The sequence below is a fragment of the Harpegnathos saltator genome, unplaced genomic scaffold (assembly GCF_003227715.2).
Source record: "Harpegnathos saltator strain DR-91 unplaced genomic scaffold, Hsal_v8.6 scaffold37, whole genome shotgun sequence".
In the NCBI taxonomy this organism is placed as follows: domain Eukaryota; kingdom Metazoa; phylum Arthropoda; class Insecta; order Hymenoptera; family Formicidae; genus Harpegnathos; species Harpegnathos saltator.
In genome coordinates, this window is record NW_020230172.1 from 851,389 (window position 1) to 864,789 (window position 13,401).

Consider the following 13,401-nt stretch of genomic DNA (forward strand, 5'->3'; position numbering starts at 1 on the left):
ACCAAGTCGTAATATTTTATCGGATCAATAGCTTGCATCATCAATACTTTATGAGTTATATTTCGCATCTCAATTAATAATTAATATTTCAATCGGTTTAACGGCAACAAATTATAATTTTATATTAAAATAAATAATATTTGGTTATTAATCGTGTGTACGAAATTTACTCTAAAACTCTAAATGACATAATATCGAATTTTTCTGTTGATACACAAGTTATAACAATCATGAAAATGCACACTTATTTTACATAGATGTCATGTAAATTATATTGCGGGTTACCATAAAATGTTAAATACGAGAGGAGAGAGACATGGACGAAACCGTCAGGAATTAATTAACTAATAAAGATAATTCCACACAAAAATCTACTCATTAGGGTTCAGAATCAAAAGTTCGTTTCGCGTTGCTAAATAAATTTAGGTGTATGAAGCCTGTGCATAAAAAACATTTTGTAAGAGATTCGAATATATACATAATTCATTCGCAATCACTCAAAAATCATGCGTAGGATAAGTGAATTATATATATATATTGTATCTCTCAATTAAAATTACCATAAATCACTGCTTTTCGATGATACAGCCGGTCTCGGTATGAAGCGATGGGTTTAGCCTTATTTTGTCCATATATTCATTTAAATTCTTCCTCTGGAAATGGTTTGTTGACACTTCAGCAGCGAGATGATGTCCATATCTGCCCTGTCCCTCGAGACATTCCACTTGAGCTGTTAATTTAATAAAATGCAAATGTTAATTAAATTTAATTTATATGATATATATTTAAATGAACGTGCATTATTCGCATTTATAAATTTACAAGTACGATAACATTCCATTTACAAGTACGATAACATTCTAAAGTATAATCGGTATTGCATAAAACATGAGCGATGATGTCACAAATGGCCAGGCTGATTACACATATTCTGTTTATAACGATAATTCCCAAGGTTAAGTACGCACATTCTGTTTTTAATGATAAATTCTTTTTTTCTTTTTTAGCAGAAATGACAATATTTACAGTAAATCTTTGTTATATTGAGATACTAAGATTGCCATTCGCGAAGTACGTGGTATATAAAGTTACTCGGGGGAAAGGTGGTACATATACAATTACATTAAACGAATTACAATATTTCATATTTCAGGTGCAACCAAATGAATATATTCGTAGTTTAACGAAATATAGATAGATTTTATTTCTATATCTAATATAATAGTTACTGAATGAGTCTTTAATTAAACCGGTAATAAATTTGAAAAATTGAAATCTACAAAGATAAAAAATGTGGATATAAGATTAGTTTTACAGTCGACCGTGAGGGCATTTTACATTTTCCTAATCAACGTCCAGTAAACACCGCGTTACAGAGACAGTAACGTTACATCAATGTTATAATTTCCTAAACGCAACAATGTAACTGTTACGTACAACATGTATTATATTGCAATTACATCGGTAAAAGTGGGAAATTGTAATACTGAAGTAATGTAGTTGTTATTCGATGTTTATTGGGCGATGACAGTTTCTCTGATGTATTTCCGGGATTTTCTCTCAACTATCTGGAATGAAAAATATGGACGTTTACCTTCAGAATTTTGGCTGGTACACACACGTCTGGACGCTTTTCCACACTCATATCGAAGCTGCTCTTGCGACAGAATGTGATGACATCGAGCAACCGATGATACTTCAACGACAAAGGATGCGCCCTTTCGGGGTTGAAACTCGGCAATGCGAATCGGCACGAGCACCGGCTTGCTAGTGAGGTAAAAAGGTAGTGGGGATCTTTACGATGGCGCGAGCTAGCCAGTCGCCCCGAGCACCTGCCAATTATAGCGAACTGCTAGCTACAATTAGCGAATAAGGCCGTTTTGCTCACTAGCTGCACCAATAAATATCCCTCTTTCTCTCTTTCTCTCATTGAACTTCAAAGTAAATTCCAACCGCTCAAAAGAATTATTAACATATTAAGAGATCAATTTCATCAATTGTTTAAAAAAAATATTGCACTTATGAGCATTTATCAAGATTGAAGTCCGCGCATATTAATCCTAATGTCTCATAAATACAATTTTCTGTCAGCATTCACGATAATTCGCGTCAAGAGAACTATTATTCTTGGCAGCATTCTGGACCATCTGATGAATACCTTGGTGCGCGCTATGCGAGGCACTGTAACTAATGACAGAGGAAAGCATCCACTTTACAGAAGACGAACAAATCAAGTGAATTCGTTCTTTTATTTCAGAGGACGATTTATCTCACGTCGTGAGGACGATTTATCATGTGAACGCAATCTTATTTGGAGAAAATGGGGTGAGAGGATGTTTGGGACTCGCAACTCAACATAGCTTGGACCCTGGATATTCTTCTTTATATTTCGAAGTTCGAATTTTGAGGCTGAATCTTCCCAACGACAATTTTTCAAAGTTCGTTCTCTCGAAACTTAATATCTTCTAATCAATATTTTTTAATTAAATATTCCGAAGTTTCATTCTTCAATTATCGATCCTTGAAGGGTTGGTCCTTCGGAGATCACTCGTTCCTCAAGTTTAAGTTTCTCGAGGATTTTTCAGCGATCGAGCCTCACTTAGATCCATCTTCCGGGCTCTCTTATGCTATGTTCTTCGAGATTCCGTCTTTGTTCGTTCACTCTTCACCCTCCCGAGATTCATTCTCTAAAATTCCCATAGCCCTATCCTTTCATCGAGGGTCTATGGGAGCCAAAACACAATTGACGGCCCTGATACGCAACGAATCCTTATTTGGACCTGGGGACCGTCGGCCACCACGTTGTCGTCGACGTCGTCGTCGTCGTCGTCGTCATTGTCGTCGTTGCTACCGGTGTCTTCTCTCCCTCTACCATGTCTCTTTAGGGCGAGGTTAGGACTAGGCTGATTCTCTGGGGATGCGGGCTCGCGGCCCGACATCCGTTAACGCGGGCGGCAGATTTCCATGTAAGGGGCGGACCGCTATTTTTGGCGGCGGACCGATATGGATAAAGGGACCCCGCGGAGCCGGCACTGCGCCACTCGCCGCTCTCGCCGGTCTATCGCACGACGTTACGCGACCCTCAGCGACCATCCGCCGATCTCACTCTCGGCAATCGCATCAGCGTACGTTAAATCGCCGTAGTTGCAGTTGTTGCTGCATCCTTCGTGCCTCATTAACAATCAGTACGAATCACAGCAACCCCTTTGGGGTTCGCGCGCACCGTTGCCTTCAGGGATACCGTCTGATCGGCTTTCTACGCTTCGCGATCTTCGATGAACCTTCGTCACGAAGATCCCACAAGATCTCCGGCAGTGGCTGAAAGCAAACAGTGCTAAGTGAGGTATTACGAGGTATTACGAGAAGGTGGTGTAAAGCTTAGCCGGGGCCGATCGGATGGTACTCTCTGAGCACCCTTGAAGAGAATTGTGCGAAGCGAGCCTTCGAAGAGGTTTGCGTAATCGGATAATACGTGAAGTGATATACTTGGTGAATGTGCAACAGTGCGCTAAGTACTTCTCTCGTATTTTTAAAATTAACATGATACATAATTAGCTTCTAGTGGGATTAAATTACGACTAATTCATTACGATCGATTTACTTATTAATAAATATTTCATATCGGTATGTACGCGGTGAGGTATTTCTCTACATTTCTCGGTGTATTCGCAGAAAGTAACACTATCAGCCGATCAAGATGTGTGACGATGATGTTGCGGCACTAGTCGTGGACAACGGGTCCGGTATGTGCAAGGCCGGGTTTGCGGGAGACGATGCACCGCGTGCCGTGTTCCCTAGCATCGTCGGCCGCCCACGTCATCAGGTTCGTATTGCAAATTTCCCGGCTTAAACATAATAACGTGCTTATATAACGTCGGATAATACCTCGCTCCTCTACAGGGTGTGATGGTCGGTATGGGTCAAAAAGACAGCTACGTGGGCGACGAGGCCCAGAGCAAGAGAGGTATCCTGACACTAAAATATCCTATAGAACACGGTATTATCACCAACTGGGACGACATGGAAAAGATCTGGCATCACACTTTCTACAATGAATTGCGTGTCGCTCCCGAAGAACACCCGGTCCTTCTTACCGAAGCACCCTTGAACCCCAAGGCTAATCGTGAAAAGATGACGCAAATCATGTTCGAAACCTTCAACAGCCCGGCTATGTATGTCGCCATTCAGGCCGTCCTCTCCCTATACGCTTCCGGTCGTACCACCGGTATCGTCTTGGACTCCGGAGATGGTGTGTCTCATACCGTACCCATCTACGAAGGTTACGCTCTCCCCCATGCCATCCTCCGTCTCGACTTGGCCGGTCGCGATCTTACCGACTACCTCATGAAGATCCTCACCGAGAGAGGCTATAGCTTCACCACCACAGCTGAGCGAGAAATCGTCCGTGATATCAAGGAGAAACTCTGCTACGTCGCCCTGGACTTTGAACAGGAAATGGCCACTGCCGCTGCTAGCACCTCCCTCGAGAAGAGCTATGAGTTGCCTGATGGTCAGGTCATCACCATCGGTAACGAGAGGTTCCGTTGCCCCGAGGCTCTCTTTCAGCCTTCATTCTTGGGTATGGAATCTTGCGGTATTCACGAGACCGTCTACAACTCGATCATGAAGTGCGACGTCGACATCCGTAAGGACCTCTACGCTAACACCGTCCTGTCCGGTGGTACCACCATGTACCCCGGTATCGCCGATCGTATGCAGAAGGAAATCACTGCCCTCGCACCCTCGACCATCAAGATCAAGATCATCGCTCCTCCCGAGAGGAAATACTCCGTATGGATCGGCGGTTCCATCCTGGCTTCTCTGTCCACCTTCCAACAGATGTGGATCTCCAAACAAGAATACGACGAGTCCGGCCCCGGTATCGTGCATCGCAAGTGCTTCTAAACACGCATTGCCAGAAATTAAACAGCATCACCAGCGCAACTCTTTTCTTTCTCTTCGTCGATTGTCTCCTTTTCCACGTATACGGCCGTACTTTAAGTTATATCTTATTCCTCACGAGATACATAGACGCGAAAAGAGGGAAGGAAGAGAGAGATAGTAAAAAAAAAGAAAGAAGAGATGGGAGAATTAAAGCAGAGGGAGAGAGGAAGAAAAAGAAAAAGAGAAAAAGTAAAAAAAGACAGAAAGAGAAGTAGGAGGTATGAGAGAGGATCGCAAAAGTAAAAAAAAAAAACGTAAGATTACCTAAGTGCTTTTATGCTACACATTTACCAGACTGTATTGTACTTTGTAGTTTATACAATACGTTTTGTTTATGAACATTCAATTAATTTATTGATAGTCTCTTTGGCCATCTGAACAAAAAATCCTTCCCGGCCCAATGATGTGCAACTGTACGTGTTTACACGTGCATACAGACCTACACGTAAACCCATATTAATCAATATTATACGTACACACATACAGACACGATACGTGCTCGCTGATGATCGCATAAATTTGGCATTCGTGATGCCTACAAGATGGTAATCGAACAACAGCAACGACAACGAGGAATATGATCATCCATACCGACCACTTCGATGTCGGCTCATATTGCTGTCCGACGAATCGTTCTTCTTATTATACCTTATGATTAATGATAATATGGTAATAAAACTGTATATTATATAATAACTATTATGTCCTCGACTGTGTGTTCCTTTACTGACGTCTTACGGTGGCGGCTCGCCACTTAAGGATATGAGCCACCTGTGACTTTAACAGAAGAAATTGCCACCCGTGTCGCGCGACTATTGCTACAGCTTGGAAATTCAATCTCATGCATGTAATGAGCAAATGCATGTGCGCAGCAGTGCTACATTATTTCAATCAATTTTTTGAGCTATCTCTATGCAACACAATTCTATCTTAAATATAAAAAATTCAAATACTGTGAAAAAAAAAACAAATCTACAACCGCAATAATTCATTCCGGAGGAAACCTCTTCGAAGATTCCTTCGAAGGAGGGACAAATATACACAATACGCACGCATTGTTCTGACGTCGCATTAAACCGTATACGGCCAACAGCTGTGTATTTCGGGCGATAGCTTCCATGCGTTCGTTATATTTGGCGTGCGGCCATGTGTCGGCCACGTGCGTGCCGCCACCCCTGCACAGGGGTGCGTGAAACTCAATAGGAGGGGGAGGTAAAAATACGCAATACAGATTAAGAGATAGCAAAAATAGAGCCGCTCCTAGAGTAGTTGGATACCCCAGGCGCAGGCTATCTCGAGTCATTACCTTCAATTCCCTCGATGAATCGCTCATGTCTTGAGCGCTAAAATTAGGATCATGACATGTACAATGCAACTAGGTAGGCAGGTGGGCAAGCAGTTAGACAGTCAGTCAGATGAGCAAGCAGAATGTGTTTCGATCATCGATCATCGATCATTTGATCTTGTATCACCTAGACGGAAGAGGAAATAGCATGAATTTATCATGTATTGTTCAATACGATTCGACAATGAAAGAATTATAACCGCCACTTCGGCCATCTTTGGTTCATCGCTTTACCAGCAGCGCGCCTCGAAAGAATATTTTGCGAAAAATCGGCATATGCTATATCTGAACGCAGAGAAATACGTTATGATGACTGTAAAGTACTTGAGAATATCGGTTATCGGGTATAAAAATTAATGGAGGAATAAAAAGTTGCTCGCGCATCATTACCGCGCACGTATTTACAGATTAACCTAAGTTAATTTCACTCGATTCGAAAAACCGAGTTGACCAAAACTCGACTATCGTTATGTTAAACCTATTACTTTTCAATATTGGATATCGGCTTTAGAAATAGATGCAGAATAAGCTAAGGTCGGATATATCCAGTAATATGTTTACCTTATAGCATACATATTTTCGCGAGATAAGAGTCGCCATATGACCATTTCTTTCAGCCATGCGAAGGTCGAGTCAGTTGAGTGTGGCATGAAGCGCTTGCGCTGTGAAATGCGACGTGCGGTGCTGCAAAAGTTAGGGTGCATCCATATGTATGATGCACTTATGCAAATCCATATGGGCGCACGTTATTGGTATTTAGCGCGATAGATCGTAAAGCCCGTATCATACTATGGATTGGGATTGAGATTGGATTGAAATTTGACCAATTGGAAAAAAGACAATAATCTCAAATATAGTAAACTTAGCCCTGATTGGTTAAATTTCACTCTAATACTCAATCCCAATCCGTAGTCTGATACGGGCTTTAAGAATTGCGACATGCGATATCAGAAGTGTTATGTCGAAATGAATTACAGCCGGTTGTCTCGTAAACATGTGATCTATGGTCGCGTCGCATAATAGAAGAGCGAGAACGCGAATGGAGGTTTTCTGTGCGAACGGATCGACGTAAGGGAGAAGAGGTCCGCGCGATATGGACTCGTAACGGACGATAGGTGCCTCGATTTTCGTGACGTTACCCGAACGCGCAATGGCGAGGTTAATCCGGTATGAGGAAACGCTAGAAACGGCGATAAAGTAAACAGCTGCGAAAGAAAGAATGGACGCGCGGTACGTTGCCAGAATTATCAATGAATGTTCGGACAGTACATGTTGCGTGTTGGACAGATATAAATTCACATAGTCTGTATTATACATCTGTTTACCCCGCTATGCGCCATGAATAATTGTGTTTAAAGTACTTCGCGGTACTCAAGATGCCTTGTATCGATTTTAATAACTGTCAAAATGGAGATAGAAATATGGAATATGTGTATATCAATCATCTGTGTCGTTCCATGATACTACTCTATTGCTCGTAAATACATCAAGTGTCATCGTTCTTTCACCTTCATATATACATTGATATCCTGATTTAAAATAAAGATACCACTTTTTCAAGCAAAAGTATGTGTACGCTTTATTTTGATTCTTCTAAAATATGGATTAAGAAGACTTCTTTTCTTGACAGGTTCAGATTACTGTAGCACAAAATGTGACGCTTAATTTGTAGCTACTTAAAAGCACTAGCATACACAAGATGGACAAAGTTATACCAATGAGTTGGTTGAACCAAATATTGCTAGTTTTTAGTACAGCGGCTGCTGTGTTGTCTTTAGTTATACAGGTATGGATAGATTTCACATCTATACCGATATATGTTTCCATCTCTTGGGCTGTGTTCATCACAATTATATCCATATGGCTGAGTTGCTGCTTGTTACGTCTCACACTGAAAGCCAATAGTCCAGTTAATTTAGAATTTGTGAATAAATGGATTCACAAGAGATTAGCAAGTTATTTAAAGTTGGATGGTACTGTAGACAAGGACAAAAATAAGGAAATCGACTGCAAAAGTGATAGTGTACAGCAAGGAAACTTGAGTTCTGCACAAGAAACTAGTGTTAGGTCTGATAATAATACAACTTTGAAAGATCCTCATAGGAATGAAATCCCTTTAACAAAAAGGAAAAAGCCGAATGTAACAGATATGACGCAAGAAATCAATGCAAAATGTATAGAAATTTGGTACAAGAATATAAGCAACGACAAGTCATTTCCTGACGAAGCGCAGTACTTGTTGAGCAAGTTCTTAACCAGACTTGCTTGTAAAGTCAGTCAAATAGATAAAATAAAACTTACCAATAAGCTGGCTGATGTATTATTGTTGCATTTAAAGGAATACCGTAGGTACGGATATGTCGATGTTGCTCTCATAGGGAATTGTTTTTCATAATGAGCCTTTTACTTTAAGCATCCTTTACTTAAGCATCCTTCATGTACTGATGTGATGCATTTCACAGGACACTACGCCGAGTCGAAAAGGGTGCTGCAATGAGCATAGAAGAGGCATATAAGTATTCACATCCTGGTTCTCGCAGCATGTCTGCCTTAGAGCATACGCTACATCGTTTAGTCACTGTTCTAGCACAGGAGTTTCTACAATGGGAGTTGACTAGTTCATTACCATGCAAGCTTCTGTTATCTATTTTAGCAAGGAGGCTCTTAATAACCATAGAAACAATAAGCTGTCCGAATTGGTTGATCGAGAACCTATTAAGACTACTAGAAGATCCATCAAAGGAAGCTGTTGTTACCCCAGCCAAGCAAAACGTCAATGTATATTCTAACAGTACGATTATCAAGGTACATATAATCAACACATGCTAAACACATTTTCTCTTTTAGGGTATTATAACCGTCGCTCTGAGTGATGGCATCGCGTCCGCCACAGCGGCTGTAATTCCGCAGCAATTACCGACATCTCTGCCCAAATCTAGTCCATCTGCAGCTACTGTAAACGGAGACGAGAGTACAGCTTCACCAGCAATTCCAGAAAGACCTACTCTGTGCCTGGAAGGTCTCTCCACGGAACACAGAGGCCTTTGGGGAGGCAGCATAACAGAGGAGACGGATTTAGAACTAGAAGAGGATAAAATATCGCCGGTCTACGAGGAACCGACCGATTTCGCTACGACCATCGCTAGACTGCGGAATCTATTGCAACAGAAATCCACGGCAACCACACCACTGTTAGTTAGAATGACTTGTTTTTAGCCTCGTTGAACATCTCGTCACGTGCACGTCTAAATTTTTCAGGCACGCGGAAGAAAAGTCCTACGTGATATATGAAGGAAGCCAGTTCACGAATTTGTCGGTTCCATGGACCGAATTCCATACCGCGGCGGACGGCTCGCAACAATTGTTTTACTGCATACAATTCGACGATGTGGAACAGCGTGGAGTAGACCTATTTGAAACCACTACTGCTACCGTCAGAAGACAGTACTCCGACTTTGTTCAGCTGCATCTCAGTTTAGAGGAAGTAAGTCTTAAGGATCATGGCAATTCATTAATGAATTCAGCCCCAACCGTTAAGCTTGTGATTACTTGCTCATGAATTCCAGATTCCATCGTTGTCTAGTGTCATGTCGGAACTAGTGTTGCCGGAGGGCGGGCGAGTCGAGCTCGAGACCTACTTGAAAACGTTATGCACGCGATTAGCAAACGAATGTCCACCACAGCTACGTCACTTTCTCCGTCCGAGTAGCAGCGCGGGCAAGAAAGCGGACGCGGTGGCACCACGTTTCGACCGATTCCTCGCTAAGACTGTGACTGGTGTTTTCAATACATTGAAAACGGTTGTACCGGGCTTCGAGCTGGATTCAGAAGAAGAAGCACTTCCTTTACCTACTCTAATGCCTTTGTCCGATATACCCTGGAGATTCGTTGAAGACATAAAATCGGTAATATAACTTAAATTTCAGCACATGAGCGTGTTAATAAAATAATTAACTAATCAGTACATATCTAAAAAACATAAAAAATAAAACGGGCGTAATATAATGAAATTGACGCATCACGAGGTATCTCTTGTAGAAGAGTCTGGCTTGTGAACTCCAACAACTGATCGCAGAAAGGACGGAATACTGCACGGTAGATACAGCTTACGAGGCGGTTGATTCGATGGAAGCCAGTGGCGACTCAGAATCATTGGATAGATGGTGGGAAACCGTTAATACTTCGTACGACGGTAATAATGTTGATTCTTGTTGCACCCATCGAATTTATATTATATTTTACAATAACAAAAGATTACATTCTCCAGATGAAGTGGATGAACTGGACTCTAATTTAACGCTGACATGTACGACGATAGATCTCATTTGCGAGCTTCTCGCAGGAATCGCTAGTAACAACACGTTGCAGCAGGAAGCGGTCGTTAGATGGGCTAAGCTATTATTCGGTAACATGTCGGAGCCAATTCTACAGGTAGAACCGATATTTATAAAGAAATACTATTTCCGCGCGTGCTGAGTTTCTTTTATTAGCTTTGGATATATTTACAGACAACTATTCTATGGTTATTTGACTCCTTGAGCAATTCTCCGTTAGTTTACAATACTCCACACAATGCCACCAGTCAACCTGATGCACAGTTGAAGGACAAGTTGCTGCGCATTTTAAACGGGAAGCTCTCGTACAGCATCAAATTAATATTCGGTGAGGACGATGTACACAAAGCCCTGAACTATCTATTCAGTACATATGAAGTCAAAAAGATCAATATGGATGTGAATATGCAGATGTTAGACGCATTAGTATCTGAATTACTGGTCTCTTGCAAAACAAATCACGATGTCACCAATTAGTTGATTCTACTTTTTTATTCAGTCCCTTAGATAAAAAACTGGTGATTTGTAAACCTTGCACACTTATGTTATTCTCTCAATGGTGTTGTGGGAGTCATTAAGATATACTTATGTCAAAACATTTATGTAAAGGAAACTGATGTGCCATATGTAGAACATATGTTTACATTTTGGAAACTGAAAGATTTTTTAAACTCAAGACTGCGTACCTGATTATACATTTACAATAAGATACGCCAAGCATTTTTTCTGTCATTAGAGACTAATGACTCCTATCAATTGAATAGTGTGAAATGAGTCACTTGTGGAAAGGCACTATATATGCATTTCTGGACTTACTAAAACATATTTATATTTAATGACTAAGTTTTGTACAAAGGAAATGTATGTTCCTGTGAAACATACGGTGCATGTTATACAAGATATACAAAACCGCAGCTCTCGTTACATTCCAAAGATCATGGGGAATAGTATATGTATGAAATATAGGTGTACACATGAGCTTAATATTTAACTACATGTTTATTTATATATAAGGTAATAAAATTAAAAAATAATATATTTAATTCTCCTTGGCAATTTCGTTGGTAGCTTTCTGTTTCTCTAGTTGGGCTCTGAAATCAGTTACAGTGTACCATAAATTCTATCTAAAACATGTCACAATTATTTAGATTTCTTCAGTAATATAATTTTGTTTTACATATTTTATTTTTAAATACTTCTATTAATTGATTATTATGTAGGTCTCTTACAATAAATGAATTTATCGCAAAATACCTCAACTGCTGATTAAAATCGTCCTCAACATCATCATCGTCCCAATTATCTTCCCAAACACTGATATCCTCGCTATCCTCATCCTTTGCTGTCCAATCTAAGTGAATGAATCAGCGATTACGAGGTTATGTTACAAACATTGTGACGATAAAACTAAATATGTACCTTCCGCAGGGAACTCTTCAAATTCATCGTCCTCCTCAAGTAATCCGAGATCGACTTTAGCCTTGTCACTTTTATTATCTGACATAGTTTCTTGTAAAATAACAAGCAACCGGATTTGTTATGTTTATGTCTCGAACGTCTTCAGTTCAGTTCAGTTCAATATATGGCTTCGGACTGCATTCAGCTTTGTCCATACGCCATTTTCCAGTAGCATGAAGGTAAAAGAAAAACAAGGACAACGCGTACGCAGTCCCCACGATCAAAAAATATGCGTAGTTACAAAAACCACATCCAACCGCCACGGAGGCGAACTAAAGACTTCTCGAACGTCTTAACCACTGACGAGATAGTGCTAAAGGCTGCGTTCCGATATTCACTGCCAGGACTGAAAATCTATAGTATATTGGTCTGTTCTTTTTAGCTGCACTACTGAACAGTGCTGCGAGATCCAGAGAATTTTCGGGCATGCGCATTGAGCAAACGCTGTGGGAGTCTCAGTACCGTATTAATTTAAAGGTATTTTAACGATATGATGATGATACTATGGATTGAAAATTGCAATCGGATAAATCAAGTAATCTAAATATTGGTTATTTAAGTTGGTCCACTTGTCCAATTGCCCACTGGTCCAATTTTCAATCTATAGTCTAATACGGGCGTAAGATCCCTCGTCTGAAAGAAAATATGAAGGAATTGTAGGGAGAATAAAAAGTATCCTCCCTGGATCCTCTGTCATGTGCTTTAAGGGTCTACAGGAGCCAGAGACAAATCCAGCGTTGACTTTGGAGGCCTCGTGCGGCGAGATCGCGAACCAACACCGTGCGCGCGAGCGCAAGAGCAGGAAGGTTGGGTCAAGTCAGTTTGACAAGAACGAACAATCGATCGCACTGTCCTTGTCTTACTCACCCGGGCATTTCGCTGGCCGATACACGGCCAGAAAATGCTTATAGACCTTTGGAAATTTCAGAATTATTAAATTAACAAAAGTTGAGACACTATTATAGTAATATATTCTTGATAGTAAATAAACTAAAAAAGTCTAATACTATTTTTTCTTTCGACGAATAGTTAGCGAGATATCGTAAGTTAAATGTTGAAAAAGTTACCAAGTTTTCCTTAAATATTAAATATTTCAAAAAATATTAGACAAATAAAAAAATGTTTCAGACAAAAGTTGTTAAAATTAATTAGTAGAAAAAGAAAATATAATAAAAAATTGTGTTTTCTATAAAAAAAAATTAAGTTAACCTTCAACTCACCTTGAAAATGCCTTCCAAATAAAAAACTGATAATGCCATTCTGTTTTCCCTTCGAAATTATGGAACACCTGTTTTAGCTTTTTTTAATATCTTTCATAGT

General features: G+C 40.4%; 3 protein-coding genes and 2 long non-coding RNA genes across 5 annotated transcripts in view; 2 read left to right on the forward strand and 3 right to left on the reverse strand.

Moving 5' to 3' along the window:
- Positions 1–2,684, reverse strand: part of LOC105188752 (uncharacterized) — a 6,120-nt gene extending 3,436 nt beyond the window's left edge. The window contains exons 1-2 of the long non-coding RNA XR_003113164.1: positions 1,595–2,684; positions 561–730 (exon numbers count right to left, since the gene is read on the reverse strand). This is a non-coding gene — a long non-coding RNA (uncharacterized LOC105188752). The remainder of the gene's footprint in view (positions 1–560; positions 731–1,594) is intronic.
- Positions 2,685–3,010: 326 nt separating this feature from the next.
- On the forward strand, positions 3,011–5,094 carry LOC105188753 (actin, muscle). Its single transcript, XM_025300470.1, has 3 exons — positions 3,011–3,125; positions 3,673–3,823; positions 3,901–5,094. Exons 2-3 carry the CDS (start codon positions 3,698–3,700, stop codon positions 4,903–4,905), a joined length of 1,131 nt encoding a protein of 376 aa, XP_025156255.1. The 5' UTR covers positions 3,011–3,125; positions 3,673–3,697; the 3' UTR covers positions 4,906–5,094.
- Positions 5,095–5,476: 382 nt separating this feature from the next.
- LOC112588993 (uncharacterized) lies at positions 5,477–7,107 on the reverse strand. The gene is made up of 2 exons (XR_003113165.1): positions 6,851–7,107; positions 5,477–6,416 (listed from the first exon to the last, which is right to left on the reverse strand). It is a non-coding gene; the product is annotated as an uncharacterized LOC112588993 (long non-coding RNA).
- Positions 7,108–7,319: 212 nt separating this feature from the next.
- On the forward strand, positions 7,320–11,304 carry LOC105188750 (uncharacterized). The gene is made up of 9 exons (XM_011150376.3): positions 7,320–7,519; positions 7,920–8,638; positions 8,752–9,067; positions 9,137–9,480; positions 9,548–9,773; positions 9,856–10,194; positions 10,328–10,481; positions 10,557–10,720; positions 10,798–11,304. The coding sequence occupies exons 2-9, from the start codon at positions 7,989–7,991 to the stop codon at positions 11,098–11,100; spliced, it is 2,496 nt and encodes an 831-aa protein (XP_011148678.1). The 5' UTR covers positions 7,320–7,519; positions 7,920–7,988; the 3' UTR covers positions 11,101–11,304.
- Positions 11,305–11,435: 131 nt separating this feature from the next.
- Positions 11,436–12,412, reverse strand: Sem1 (Suppressor of exocyst mutations 1). Its single transcript, XM_011150375.3, has 3 exons — positions 12,043–12,412; positions 11,878–11,974; positions 11,436–11,714 (listed from the first exon to the last, which is right to left on the reverse strand). The coding sequence occupies exons 1-3, from the start codon at positions 12,125–12,127 to the stop codon at positions 11,663–11,665; spliced, it is 234 nt and encodes a 77-aa protein (XP_011148677.1). The 5' UTR covers positions 12,128–12,412; the 3' UTR covers positions 11,436–11,662.
- Between the last annotated feature and the right edge of the window lie 989 nt (positions 12,413–13,401).

Bases quoted from the DNA above. Each gene is read 5' to 3' on its own strand.
- LOC105188753 (XM_025300470.1), top strand. From the start codon at position 3,698: ATGTGTGACGATGATGTTGCGGCACTAGTCGTGGACAACGGGTCCGGT. The intron at 3,824-3,900 runs GTTCGTATTGCA...GCTCCTCTACAG, and splicing joins TCGGCCGCCCACGTCATCAG to GGTGTGATGGTCGGTATGGG.
- Sem1 (XM_011150375.3), bottom strand. From the start codon at position 12,127: ATGTCAGATAATAAAAGTGACAAGGCTAAAGTCGATCTCGGATTACTT. The intron at 11,975-12,042 runs GTACATATTTAG...TCATTCACTTAG, and splicing joins TGAAGAGTTCCCTGCGGAAG to ATTGGACAGCAAAGGATGAG. The intron at 11,715-11,877 runs GTATTTTGCGAT...AACTGATTTCAG, and splicing joins GATTTTAATCAGCAGTTGAG to AGCCCAACTAGAGAAACAGA.
- LOC105188750 (XM_011150376.3), top strand. From the start codon at position 7,989: ATGGACAAAGTTATACCAATGAGTTGGTTGAACCAAATATTGCTAGTT. The intron at 9,481-9,547 runs GTTAGTTAGAAT...TAAATTTTTCAG, and splicing joins TCCACGGCAACCACACCACT to GCACGCGGAAGAAAAGTCCT. The intron at 10,721-10,797 runs GTAGAACCGATA...ATATATTTACAG, and splicing joins TGTCGGAGCCAATTCTACAG to ACAACTATTCTATGGTTATT.